Source organism: Cryptotermes secundus, unplaced genomic scaffold, assembly GCF_002891405.2.
Source record: "Cryptotermes secundus unplaced genomic scaffold, Csec_1.0 scaffold54, whole genome shotgun sequence".
Classification (NCBI taxonomy): Eukaryota; Metazoa; Arthropoda; class Insecta; order Blattodea; family Kalotermitidae; genus Cryptotermes; species Cryptotermes secundus.
Genome location: NW_019731261.1, coordinates 158,795 through 173,673, shown reverse-complemented (window position 1 = coordinate 173,673; position 14,879 = coordinate 158,795). Strand labels below are relative to the sequence as shown.

The window sequence follows — 14,879 nt, the reverse complement described above, 5'->3', positions numbered from 1 at the left end:
CCAACAATAGCCTCTAAGGCCTCCGATAGATGGAGGAATCATTATAGACACCGCTAAGCAAGTGGCCGAACTCGCTTGCTCGGCGGGACTGATGGTACGCACCATTTATCGGTAGGGTAAAGAGACTGGTAGAATATCATGGAGGGAAGCACAATAGATCAAACTGGTCGCGGTGCATGGGGAAACCCACCCTCTCTAAATAACTAACTAACTACCTGTGAATTACGTAAGGAAGGACGCTGTGACTGTTGCCTCGAGTGCAACCTCGCCAGATCCATTCTTTGTATTGATGCTTAAACAGAAGTGAAGGCTGCAGGTAGCGTTTCCAGTGCAGCTTGTTTTTCCCTCTTTTATAAATTAAATTAATTTCTTTGTCACGAATTGACAAACAAATTAACAGACACTTTACCTTGAAAGTTAAACGCTCATTTCAAGTGGAACTCTTAGTCATGGAGAGTAGTTATCACCTGTGGGTTGTGATAGCCATACGTTGTAGTTGGGCAGTAGTACTCTGACGTTTCGTAAGAACGTATTGCTTCCATCTTCAAGGAAGAAGATTAATCTGAACAATATCCCAGCATGAGGAAGGCGGGAAGCAGAGCGTACTCTCCATAGTAATAACCATGGAACACCAAATCCAACACTGATAGCCATGTTTAGTATTGTCACGTGTGAAGGGATGTGTGACTTTTGGATGGAATGTGACAAGTTCAACATAACTACAGACGCATAGCATGCAAATAGACACCCCTTCTTGTTTCGAGTTTATTCCGGTACCATCTCTCCGAAAGAAAGGGGGGTGCACACGGTAGCGTAGTTGGTTGAGGCTCTGTAATACAAGCCGGAAGGTCGCGGTTTCCATTCCCATTCAGGTCATAGGACTTTCAAATTGACCTAATCCTTCCAGCCGCACTGTGGCCCTGGGGTCGGCTCAGCCTAAGAAATGAGTATCAGGAATCTCCCTGGGGGTAAATGCTGCCGGCCCATAAGGCTGAAAACCTCAACGCCATCTGTGAGCCGATTGTCAAGAAAATAAAAACCTTTGTGTTACCGCAGTGTTTCTATTTCTTATGGCTATAGTGCAGTCGGTATAGCGACTGGCTACGGGCTGGACGACGGAGGAGTCGTAATTCCGAGTCCCGGTGGGGTCAAGAATTTTCTCTTCTTCAGTTTGTCCAGACCGGCACTGGGGCCCACCCGGCTTCCTATACAATGGGTGCCGGGGGTAAAGCGGTTGGGGGGGTGAACCTGACTACTCATTTCCAACTAGTATCTACGCCAAGGAAACGTGGATCTATACATCAACTCCCCCGTACGCCTTCATAGGGTAGTGATTAATTAGTTAAGCATAATGACAACTTTGCCGTTTTACGTTTTATGTAACCTACGATGTACTTCTGTGAATACCGCTTTACTCGGTTATAGCGGACATAGGCGATAACGGGCGCTCTTCCCCCCATTATTAGTCCATTAAACCGAGGGTTTACTGTACTTCATAAATCCTTCCAATTAGTCTCTCTTTCCGTTTGTGTATAACTCGTATCGTTGCTAGGCAGCGGCTCAGTGAAGTGTACCACTCCTTTCAGTGCTATGCATCGGCTCGACAAACTCGTTCCTGCGGCAGCGAATACACGCACCAATAGAAGAGTTGTTGGAAGTGTCTGTAGGTCTGTATATCCCCCCAACGTTGCTAAGTAGCATCTCGGTAAAGACGTTCCCGTGGCAACTTATTTTTGGAGGTGTTGCTTTCTAAACGACCACTGCCTCCAGTTTGAGGGAGTCTCGAATCTGAGACGGCAAAATATGGTCATGAGTCCTGCGGGACTAGGACCCGAGAACGACTGCGCTGGCGAGTATCAGCAGCAATTGTAAACGACAGACCCATCCTCTCGTCAGAGAGGATGTTTCATAAGGACTAGGACTGCAAGGGTTCAGTTGAAAAAAATACTGATCGTGTGTTTGAAGGGGTTTGGAGCCAAGGAGAAGTGATTGGCTATAAACTCAGTGTGATCAGTTCTTCCCAGAGCTTCTTGTTTAAATATATCTGGTGTCGTAACCCGTATTTCCACTTCGCGTTACCCTGGGTTCCACGGAACACCACTTGGGAACACTCCACTATCCAATGTCCATAAATTCATTCCTGGATCTTTACACAAATCCGTCAGCTTCTGACCCTGTACCGAGGATCGCATGGGCGGTGACGTTTGCTTTGCAGCACCCGAATCAACGTGCCAACTTCTTTTCCAAACAAACGAACTCTGATGCGCACTAAAGTTCGGCTACCCGCGCCGTCTGCGCAGTACAGACACTACTGGGAGCGTATGTAAATGTTTCCTTCGCCAAAGGCGTAAATAGGTTCAGGTGTGTCTGTGTTCTTCTGGAAAACTGCCAGAAGCTAGCTACACCGTGTAATGTAAACTCTGAATGACCTTGATGGTCGAAAGTGAATTTCTGTGTTGACATTTCTGCGTACCTCTTGTTACTGTATATACAGGATTTTTTCTGTGAATACCCAGTTTTCCTGAATCCAGAGACACATTGTTGTTCTCCAGAGCTCTAGATCGAAGCATTCTTAATTGACCACATTTTGATAGGAGACGCTATCGAATCATACCTGATGCCCGATCATTCAGGGCAGCGGGTTGTTATGCTGACCACTATCTGGTGGTGGCAAAAGTTAGGGAGAGACTGGCGGTGAATAAACAAACAACGCATAGAGTTCATATGGAGAGGTTCAGTCTCAAGCCATCAAACGAGGCAGAGGATAAAGAGCAGTATCGTGTTGATCTCTCAAATTGGTTCCCAGCTTTGGAAAACTTAGACTCTAAGGTGGATATTAATAGAGCTTGGGAAACTATCAAGGAGAATATAAAAACTGCCAATGAGCGTCTAGGTTATTATGAACTGAAGAAGCATAAGCCATGGTTCGATGAGGGATGCTCAAAATTACTAGACCAACGAAAAGCCAAATTGCAATGGTTACAGGATCCAAGCGAGTTCAATTAGGATAATCTGAACAATGTAAGACGTTAAACCAGCAGGCATTTCAGGAATAAGAAGAGGGAATATCTGAAAGACAAAATTGTTGAACTTGCAGTGAACAAGGACAAGAATATAAGAGACCTGTATAGAGGAATAAATGGCTTTAAGAGGGGTTACCAGCCTAGCAGTAACTTAGCGAAGGACGAAAATGGTGATCTGCTTGCAGATTCCCACAACATTTTGAATAGGTGGAGGAACTGCTTCTCTCAGTTGTTGAATGTGCATAGGGTCAGAGATGTTCGGCAGACAGAAATCCATACAGCTGGGGCGTTAGTAGCTGATCCTAGCCCTTTTGAGGTTGAACCTGATATTGCTATTGCAAAATTGGAAAGGTATAAATCGCCAGGTAGTGATCAAATTTTGGCAGAACTTACTCAAGCAGTAGGCGAAATATTACGTTCTAAGACCCACAAGCTAATTACTTTTATTTTGTTGCACTGATTTTCGTCCATGATATGTATGCAGTGTGCGTCTTTTAGTGCACTCAGTTGCACTTGTTATTTCACAACATGTTTCGGCACTATAGTGCCATCATCAGGTGCTCCATTTACGTTAATCTATTTCATTGCTTGCCATTATGTCATTGTAAAATTTAAAAAGTATTTAAAAATGTTCGTCAATTATAATAAATATTTATATGCTAAAAACTTGTTAAGATTATTTATCTTATCTGTCCCAATTCTAACAACGCGCATAGTTGCACCACTATAGGAGTCGTTCCTCTTACTCTCAGTGTATATCGTGTCTCGTGTTGTGTGTTCCCAGTTTGGTTGCGGGTGTACTTTTATTTGGCATAAGGAAAAAGTTGCTGCTCAGTGGAAGGAGTCTATTATTGTACCAGTTCACAAGAAAGGCGATAAAACTGGCTGTTGTCATTATCGGGAGATATCACTGCTATCAACTTTATACAAAATTTTATCCAATATTATTCTCTCAAGGTTAAGTCCATATATAGATGAAATTATTGGGGATCATCAGTGTGGGTTTCGACAGATCAACTACAGATAAGATCTTTTGCATTCGTCAGATATTGGAGAAAAAATGGGAGTACGATGAGACAGTACATCAGCTATTCATAGACTTCAAGAAAGCCTATGATTCAGTTAGGAGGGAAGTACTGTACAATATTCTGATAGAGTTTGGGGTACCCATGAAACTAGTGAGGCTGATTAAAATGTGTTTAAACGAAACGTATGGTACAGTCAGTATAGGTAAACATTTGTCGGATAATTTCCCTATCCAGAATCTCTATCCAGAGATGCCTTATCGCCACTCCTTTTCAACTTTGCTTTAGAATATGCTATTAGGAAGGTCCAGGGAAACCAGGTGGGACTGAAATTGAACGGGACACATCAGCTGCTGGTCTATGCTGATGATGTGAATCTACAGGGTGATAATGTAGATACCATAAAGAAAAACAGAAATGACGATAGCAAGGAGGTTGGTCTAGAAGAAGAAACAGAGAAAAATAAGTGTATGTTACTGTCTCGTCGGCCGCGCCATAGCTCAAGCGGCTAGTCGCTGGCTTCCCACCGCGGCGGCCCGGGTTCGATTCCGGCGTCTGGTCAAGTGTGATTTGTTTTGGACGAAGTGGTGCCGGGGCAGGTTTTCTCCGAGTACTTCGGTTTCTCCTGCCAATTTTCATTCCACCAATTACTCCACAATCACCCTCAGCTATCATCTGGGGCTGGTACAATAGGCCAGAAGTGGCCGCAGTACAAGAGACTTAGTCCCACTTCACTAGCAATAAAAAAAATAATACTGTCTCGTCATCAAAATGCAGGGCAAAATCATGACATAAAGATACGGAACAGATGTTTTGAAAATGTGGCACAGTTCAGATATTTGGGAACAACTATAACAAATCAAAACCTGAATCAGGAGGAAAATAAGAGGCGATTTAACACGGGTAATGCTTGCTACCATTCAGTCCAGAACCTTTTGTCTTCTCGTCTGCTGTCCAAAAACATAAAAGTTAGAGTATACAAAACTATAATTTTGCCTGTGGTTCTGTATAGGTGTGAAACTTGGTCTCTGACATTAAGGGAGGAACATAGACTGAGGGTGTTTGAGAACAAGGTGTTGAGACTATTTGGACTGAAGAGAGATGAAGTGACAGGAGGTTCTAGAAAACTGCATAATGAGGAGCTTCATAACTTGTACTTTTCGCCAAGTATAATTAGAATGATGAAGTCAGGAATGATGACGTGGGCAGAACATGTAGCACGAATTGGAAAGAAGAGGAATGCATAAAGGATATTGGTGAGAAAGCCAGAAGGAAGGAGCCCACTGATAATACCAAAACGTAGGTAGGTTGATAATATTAAAATGGATCTAGAAAGAGAGATTTTGGTGGTATCAATTAGATTGATCTTGCTTGGGATAGGGAGTAGTGTGAGCACGGTAACGAACGTTCGGGTTCCATAAAATGTTAACAAGTTCTTGAGCATCTACACAACTGGCACCTTCTCAAGAAGGCTCAGCTGCATGGAGTTTATTGCTCAGTTTATGCTGTCCCTAATCTCAGCCCGTCCATGTGTTTCCTGGTCAGACGCGCCTCCTTTTACCCCTGTGGGTTCCATTCTGCAACCCGTGTAGCAGACCTGCGTTCCTCCATTTACATGATATGACCGTACCATCTTCATTGTTGTTCTTCTGTCTCCCTTAACGTGTTCTTCTTCATTCCCATTTTGTGGTCTGGTTGTCTCATTTCTGATTATCCTTCCGTGATATCCTTGTGGAACGCCTGTGATGACCCATTTCTGTAGCTAATTTTTGTGTTTCCGTTGTATTGACCACGTTTGAGCTCCATATTTAGTACATTTCTTACTATTGATTTGTATATTAATAAGTTTGTTGAGTGTAAATTATTTCTTTTCCATAAATCTGAATTTAGCTTTCTAACAACTCCTCTTGTTTCACTAATTTTTTCCCCAGTTTCAAGGTCAGACGAACTATTCTCTTGGAATATCGCCCACAAATATTGTTTGACGGTTGGAATTGTATTCCTGTTGATTTGCAATTCGTGTGAATGATCCGTAAAACTATTCCTGTAACAGGCCGTCGAGACACGTAGGGTTGTGAGACGTCGAGGCTTCCACATTTTCTAGACATTCGGCTTACAGATGGCAGTGAGGTTGTCAGTCTTACGCGCCGGCCGGTCCGCCGTCCTTTACCCCCGCAGGAAGATTCCTGGTACTCATTTCTGTTAAAGGCTTAGTCGACCCCAGGGTTATCGTGCGGCTGGAAGGATTATGTTAATTGAAAAATCCAGTAACATCGGGAATCGAAGCCGCAACCTTCTGGCTGGTATCATAATGCTTCAACCAACTACGTTACAGCGTGCCCGCTGAATGATCTGTAGCAAAATTAAAATAAGTGTAGACGTAATTTTGGGAAGATTCGTTCCCCAATGGAGTTTCAAGACATAACTATTGTATTGCTCTTTACTTGCCGGTAGGGTCTAATGTTTTTTTTCTCTGAATGCGCTTTAAATTTTGAGGATCCAAGTGCGGGTAGAATTCACTCATATTGCCCGCTTTACTCCTTGGTGTACAGCAACACGCTATGAAGACGTGCAGGGAGAGAAGGTATAGCGCCAATATTCTTGACCTCATCACTAGATGGAAGTGAGTGGTCAGCTTCACGCTTCTGTCGATTTGCACCCGAGGGAAGAGCCCCCCCTCCCGGATACCCATAGATAGGAGATTGTTTGGGCCACAGGGCGAGTTTGGACACTGTGGAGAAAATTCTTGCGCTTACAGAAAATAGAACCTCGCCGTCCAGCCTGATGTCCGGACCTCCTCGGACGGACGCTCGTCCCAATGTAAAGTATTGGCCGACGCAGAACCTTTATTCGGGGTGCGAAGGAAATTGAAAGTTGCAACCCCACTGTTGTACCGTTTAAAGAAAATAGCTTGGTATAGTGTTAGCATTTGCGTTGTCCGTTCACCATCTCTCATTACCAGGGCCCGGATTTTGATGACCTGAAAATATTTAAAAAAAAATGACCTATAGGATGACCGAAAAATCCAGAAAAATTACCTAAAGCAGAAAAGAAAAACTCACTTCGCTTCCATGTTATTCACATTTCAGAAAACATGAAGAAAAATTCCCTAAAATGGCAAAAAATGACAAGAAATACCCTTAAAAGTAAAAAAATTTACCAAAAAATTACCCCCAAAATGAAAAAAAATGACCTTAAACCTAAGAATGCCAAAAATGACAAAAAATTACCTATAAAATTTACATTTCTGTAACCAGCAGTTCATATCTGAGATTTATATATTTAAGAACATCGCATAAGATACAAGGAAAAAAGATGACATGTCATAAAAATCCGGGCTATGCTCATTACCTTCGTTTTCCTCTCCCCCATACGGATGGTAAAAACAGGTGAAGATGACTTTTTCCCTGTGCTTAATTAAACATCACGTCATGAAGCCGTTTGGGGGATCGGATATATGGCTCCACCTTTTTTGAGCTCAGCACAAGATGGAGGTGAGTCGTTAGCGTCACACCCTTGCCTCTTAACCTCCAGGGTAAGAGCCCCCGGTACCTTTTAGATAGGCTCTTTGGGCCCCAGCGCCTGTCTCGACGCTGTGGAGTAGAGTGAAATTCTTTGCCTTTGCCCGGAATCGAACGAAGGCCGTGCAGGTTGTCGCTGTACCACCTCTCGAGGATAGGAGAAGCCCGTAAGATCTATGCTACGGAGTAACGGTCAAGAGGCGTTCGATTCGAACCTCGGCTGAGGTTTTTTGTGGTTTTCCTCAACTCTAGCCAAATGCCGGGACTTTACTAGGCTCCACCCGGTACCTTCCAGATGCTGTAAGGTGTAGATAGTGACAGCGTTGAGAAATGAACCACGAAAGTAACTGCTTTCGTATCTTGAGGTGTGCTGCACATACGGAAGCCGTAATGTGAACCAGTGAGGCGAGGCTGTCTGATTCGTGTTGAAACGGGTAATCCGGGTAAGAGCAGACGCTAGCTGCATATACATCCAGTGCGCAACACGCAAGACGGCGGGATTAGATCCCCGGCGTCCAATCCGGCCCTGGGGCCCATCCAGTTGGGTACCTAAATCTCACTCACCTCAAAGTAATGTCAAGTTTAGTAATGCGTGGAGCTATACCTCCACTCCGCTGCACGTCCTTGTGGCGTCGTGTTTGTTGAATTAATCTGAGGGATAACTTTATTTTGACTGTTACTGATCCTATACATTTTCTCGTGTCCCCCACTTGGCGGGGGGTTGGAGTACGGGTTGGCGTAAGGAGTAACGGTCTAGATTTGTATTCTGGAGGTGTTGGTACGTGTTGCGGTCGGAACACTGGCTGTTGTGGGATCCGGTATAGCGCAGTCGGTATAACGACTGCCTACGGGCTGGACAGCTGAGAGGTCGGAGTTCGAGTCCCGGTAGAGTCAAGAATTGTCACTTCTCCATATCGTCTGGGGTCCACCCAACCTCCTATACAATGAGTACCTAGGGTAAAGCTGGCGGGGCTTGAAGCTGACCAGTATCCAACTAGTGCTGAGGTCAAGAAAATGTTAATCTATACATTCACTCCCCTATACGCCTTCATGGCGTAGTGCTTAGCTAGTTAAGCACAAGGACAACTTCACCTTTTGCCTTTTACACTGTATGTTGTGACAGGTTTTTAATGGTGTCCCTCAGTCTATTCAGGCAGATGCTGGCATGATACATCAATTAGATCATGATCGCTTTCATCCGGATCCTTTCCAGTTCATCGATTGTCTATTATCCCATCATCCCACGGTGTATAGATACTCACACTCTCCTGTTCGTGAGGATACTGCATCTGTCTGGGTACACGTGTTGTACACGTTACGTTGTAAAGCGCAAGACGGCCCGAGCAGTAACGGTTTGGTTTGAACGAGGCAGAGACAGTAAATAGGTTACAAATGAAAGAAAAACAGCTGTAATGGATGTAATAGGGTTTCTGTGTGTAACACTAGGTAGCAGCACAGTCTAGTTAGCAGACTCGCATGCGCATGTACAGAAGCTGATTTCAATAGTGAAATTGGTGACACGTGCTTGAGGAGGGTATTACCGAAGAGCAACGTTCTGTTGTGCGTGTTTTGTGGACAGAAGAACTCAGTGCAAAGCATATTCATAAAGAAACGTTTCCTGTCTACGATGGGAGGTGTTTGTCGCGTAAAGCCGTTCCACCTTTTGTGGCAAACGTTTCGTTGATGACGAGGTTGAAACCGAAATGTGGAAGTGGCTGAGGCAACGACCAGAAGACTTCTATGCTGCGGGTTTCGACGCACCGGTAAAGCGATGGGACAAGTGTATCAATGTTGGCGGAGGATATGTCGAGAAATAAATGTTTTTCTCAGGTTCAAGTGTCACATTTTTTCACGTTTTGTGTCCATTTGTGACCTTATTTACTGACTGGCCCTCGTACTTGAGAGGTGCCAAGTTCCAATGTCGGCCGGGCACAGACTATTCTGATGAGATTTTGCCGTGCTTTGCCTCAGTCCCTTCAGGTAAATTCCGGGATAGCATCCAATATTATACCACGAATATTTCCTTCCATATCAGTAAACGGTAACGTTCTACGCTCTACAGTCTGATCTGCATTCAGCGTCCTATGTAATCATAAATGTTGTAACAAAATACAATACTAAGTAGTACAATAGATACTTGCTTTCCTAACTGTTCACCATGGAACCCTTTCGCACTCTAAAGATGTTTACGGAACCCCAGATAAAATTATTTTACCTGAAGCTAAGACACCATAGAAAGAATAAGTGAGACTAATGATAAATAAATGTTAAACAAGGACATGAGAGCAGCATAAGCGATTGAACTGTTCTGCTTTCAGGGGATATGTCACGGTATTATTTGTTGTTTTGCGGCCAGAATGTTTCGGCTGTTCGTAAACTCGGCTAATTTGAGAACTGTAAAGATAAACGTTATAAGCACGCAGGAAATTTTAAAACTTTATAGTAGTAAATCTTCAACGACGTTAATTTTTTTCCCAGTAAATGAAATTAAATTTGTGTCTTTTTTTATTGCTAGTGGAGTGGGACCAAGTCCCTTGTACTGCGGCCACTTTTGGCCTATTGTACCAGCCCCAGATGATAGGTGATGGTGATTGTGGAGCAATTGGTGGAATGAAGATTGGCAGGGGAAACCGAAGTACTCGGAGAAAACCTGCCCCAGCGCCACTTTGTCCACCACAAATCCCACTTGACCAGACCCGGGATCGAAACCGGGCCCAAATTTGTGTCTTAGCCGATAATCTGGTTAAGCTTAACTCGCACTTAAAATTCGGCGGTATATTGCAGTATTTTGAGGTTTTTGCGAAATTAAAAATATTTCGAATTTTATGGATGTGTACCAGTTTTACATGTTTGGAACGATCCACAATCATGAGTTCCCTTGTCGAAGTAAATCATAATCCGCCAACAGTTCTGAAGCCGGCGGGGATGTGTGGGCAAAGAAGTGAAATCCCGAAATATGAAACTGTATACGATCTACAGGATGATTCCGAATTATTGTCTGGGTTTCCATTGCCTATAATTTTCACACCGGAAACAACAAAATAAAATTGCTTGCGGAATATGAAAGTGAAACTCGGAAAGTTTTATTACCCCTAGAATCAATCCTGCATAATGCTAAACAACTTCAACATGCTCGCCTTTCGTGACACGTAAGGTTTGAAAATTGTAGGCCACGGAAACCCCCGATAAATCACTCTGTATGTAGCTGTGATGTAAGCGGTTGCGTGTTGAACAAGGCTTTCAGACAGATCTGCAAGGACAAAGGGAGAGGTATGGGCAGCTGTGTTCATTAGATTTTCTTTGGTATATAACTTGCCAGATCCTCAAATTTCAATAGCGACATCTTTTTTCGTGATGGGTTATGATCCGTGATGCAGAAGCCGCCTTCAGAAACTAGTATTCACTCCCCACAGGTTAATTAGCATTCATTTCATTCACCTGATCCATATGAGTCCAACCCGTACATACTTTCTGTTTCTTCTAGATTCCGTTTAATATTATCCTCCCATCCTTACATCTCCATAATTGCCCCTCTCTTCACGTTTATCGTCTGAAATTCTGTACACATTTCTGATTTATTACATGTGTGTTATATGGTCTTTCTTATGCCGCTCTTCTAGGATTGGCCCAATAATATTTGGTGACGATTAACTAATGGAGCACTTCCCCTCTTCATTGAGCCAACATTTGCCTCAGTACCCTGTGTTCAGACACCTTCTATATGATCATTTTTAATTCGTGGGGTGGGGTGAGGGTGATTCCATTTTGCACGCCTATCACTTTTGGGCCTGATATACCAGCCCCGGATGATAGGTAGTGATGAATGTGGAGCAGTCGGAATGAGAATTGGTAGGGGAAACCGAAGTAATCGGAGAAAATCCGTCCCAATGCCACTTTGCACGTTATAAATCGTCCATGACCTGATCTGGGATCGAACCTGAGCCACCGCGGTGGGAAGCCGGCGAATAACCGCCTGAACTCTGGCACAGCACGAGGCTGAGTTTATGTATTATATTTGCTTCAGTTAGACTTCATTAATAAAAATGTAAGGCTTTGTATTCGAAATACACGCATTTATTTTGTTTACTATTTAATATTAGTTTAAAAGAAGCAAGTCCTTTCATCAGGGACTTGATATGGTTTTCTGTTCACTGCCAGTTGGCATATACACGCTGCCGCCCCACCCCTTGAAAATAAATTGATGAATGGTATCTAAAAGTCCACCATATTCATTCCTTAGTGACCGAAGGACGTCCACGTCGAAGGTCCTGGCCCTCGATGGTATAGCGACGTCCGCTTCGCTTGATGGCGCCGTGGAAACACAGCGCCAACGTGCTGAGCGGATGGCGCGGTACAAAGAGCAGCGTCGACAGCAGTTGGCGTCTCAGTATGGTTCTCGAGACGATGGTGGAAGCTTCCCCGTTACACCACAACGTCGTTTCATTACGCGCAGCGCGACCTCAACACCTGTGAGGAATGGAGAAGACAGAAGTGGCAGCGGCAGTAGCAGCAACTCTGAGCAGCCGTCACCATCCAGTATCCCGAGAGTACGCACAACTAGGGCTTCGCGGTTGCGGGCCGCAGTCACAGCTGCAGGTGCATACAGTCAAGTTTTTCTTGGGAAGATAACATGGGGTCTGGCATGAACTTTATTCTGTACAAATCTCTTACCGATTTTGCTGCTGAATTATTAGTGCTGGGCTGGGCATGTAGTACGAATGGGGGAGTTGAGGAATGCATGGAGGATATTGGTGGGAATGCCCGAAGGAAAGAGACCACTGGGAAGACTAAGGCATAGGTGGGGGGACAATATTAAAATGAATCTTAAGAGAGATATGAGGTAATGGTATGGGCTAGATTGATCTGGCTCAGGATAGGGACCATTGGAGGGCTCTTGTGAACACGGTAATGAACCTTCGGGTTCCATAAAATGCTGGGAAATTCTTGAGTAGCTGCAGAATTGGCGGATCCTCAAGAAGGGCTCAGCTCCTTGAGTAAGTACGTAAGTTACAGCTGTATGAAACTACAGCAAAATATGTTGCTTCTACAGTGACACTGTTTGCAGTTCTTAATTTATGATAGGACAGTAATTTTTAGAATAAATGCTTGGGTACTTTGGCTCAAGCCAAATGAGTTAATTGACTGAGCTTTGGAGCCAGGAGTTAATAATATCAAGAAGGGATGCACTTATATTGATGTCCTCAGTTAACATGTTACTGCTGATGACCATATATCCTAGCATTGCTTCTTCTATTTTGCAGAAAATAATGCTCAAACTGGTAAGGATACTTCCGTGGTTCCAACTCGAAATGGCAAGAATACAGGAACTGCTTCCCGTAGTGTTGTCGCCAAGGAATGTGTTCTTCAGCCTCTTCTGCACTCTCTGAGTGCAAAAGACTTAATTAAGGATTCTTCAGGACTTTCTCCTAGAAAAGGCAATAGTTTGTCCTTGGCACAGTCTCAGGGTGGCAAGGATCTCAGGGATTTGTCAGAATCGTCACTTAAATCAAGGGACGGTCGAGATGCTACAAGATTTTGTCTGACACGATCTCATAGCGGAAAGGAAATACTTAGGGACCTAAGTCTGTCGCCCAGATCTCATAGTTCCAAGGACTCAGGGTCAATTCTTTCTCGCTCTCAGAGTGGCAAGGAACTTGGTTCATCTGCGCTTTCAGCTAGACATCAGTCAGGGACAGAAATATCTGGATCATCACCACGACCTGTGAGTGGGAGAGAGCTTAATGATGGAGGGAGCCCTTTTCGTTCTCTCCTGGGTTCTGCCACGAGGGCTGGAGTGACCGACAGACTGACGTTGACTCCCAGCACTGGGACGACAGGATCCTCAGATAAGGAGGTGAGTACTTATTGGCATTCAAATTGCATTGAACTCTGAAAAAGTTGCGGGTTTCGGACAGATACTTTCTAACATTCATTTGCGGATTATAAGTTATATGTCAGTTATAAACAAACATAAACAGTTTTTTAGAAAGTTTTTATTAGACTACAGATCTAAAACTGTGTTAATGTGCACAGTATAGCCCCATTTTCTGTCATATTTATATTATGTTTGTGCTTTGTATGCTAGTCAGAATCCTTCATGGACGCTGGCCTGCCAAATTGATTTGCCATGGGCCCAATTCCTATGACCACCAAGGCCACCTGACTTCGCGCTCTTGTATTTCTCTTTATGGGATATAATGATGCATACTGTCCTTGTTCTTGCTGTGCTGTACATCACTGGAAGGCTTGCAAGTGGACAGTGGCATGCCTCAATTGATTTTGTTAGAACTTTTATTTTATGAAAGGGGAACAATGTAGAAACCTTTCAATATTCCTGAGAATGTAATTTTGACACATACTTGACGATCCTGCCTTTACTAAAACCAAATCTGTAAATTGTTGAAGATGATGAAGTAAGTTTATCGTTACGTCATACTGTATTACTGTACTGGAGCTGCCCAATTGTTCAGAAACAGCTAATTAGATAATTAGTTTTCCACTTTACAAACAAACCTGTATGGATTTTTGGTCTGTTCATAGTGAAGAGCTGCAAAAACGCCGTTACTCACTTCACCAAGTCTCTGTTTTTCTGTCTAGCTGTCTGCATGGAATACCTTGAACACCACTAAGCAGATTTTTTTATTAAAATTGGGGTATTTTGCTGTTTCCCCAGATGGGACATCATCTCTCCATTATTTTCTACACCCCATGTTTTTTTTTTTTTCAAAACATACACCTATATGTACACAGATGGCTCACCAACCACAGGCATTTTGACCCGTAAGATGTACGTAATGTCTACTTTTGTACCATCTGCAATGCTGCTTATGTTCATGGTGTAAATATCCAAAAGATGTACTAACATCAGTTTCTAAAATATGTGGACATGCTCCCGTTTTTGGTAGAAGTCAGATAACAACAATGGGTGCCTTACATGAAGTCCTACATTTCTGCACAAATTTTGAATCTAACCTGTCAAATATTTATCAGTCAAAAATGTTATCCAACGAGAACTGTTGATATAAATGAAACTTCAGGATATCTGAGTTTCAGAATTTGCCATGAATGAGATGAGACATGCGTTTTATTTTTAATATACGCCTTCGTTTAAGTCTTTAACAGTTTTTTGAGAAAATTGAACGAAAGTGACCAAATATTCCAAAATATTTTGTGCTATACCAATCTAAATTTACGATTGAAATGTATTCTTGAATTCTTCCACCGCCGAGATGCAATAGAGAAGTTATTCTGATATAAAGATAGTGTTGTAAACATTAAATAGTATATATATATATATATATATATATATA

The 14,879-nt window shown here is 43.2% G+C and overlaps 1 protein-coding gene across 5 annotated transcripts in view; it reads left to right on the top strand.

Annotated features, from left to right (window-relative positions):
* Positions 1-14,879, top strand: part of LOC111866670 — a 321,755-nt gene that overhangs the window by 153,753 nt on the left and 153,123 nt on the right. For all 5 annotated transcript variants that reach the window (XM_033752372.1, XM_023855848.2, XM_033752371.1 and 2 more), the window contains exons 4-5: positions 11,810-12,165; positions 12,831-13,423. In XM_033752372.1, the coding sequence (XP_033608263.1) occupies positions 11,810-12,165; positions 12,831-13,423 (949 nt within the window). The remainder of the gene's footprint in view (positions 1-11,809; positions 12,166-12,830; positions 13,424-14,879) is intronic.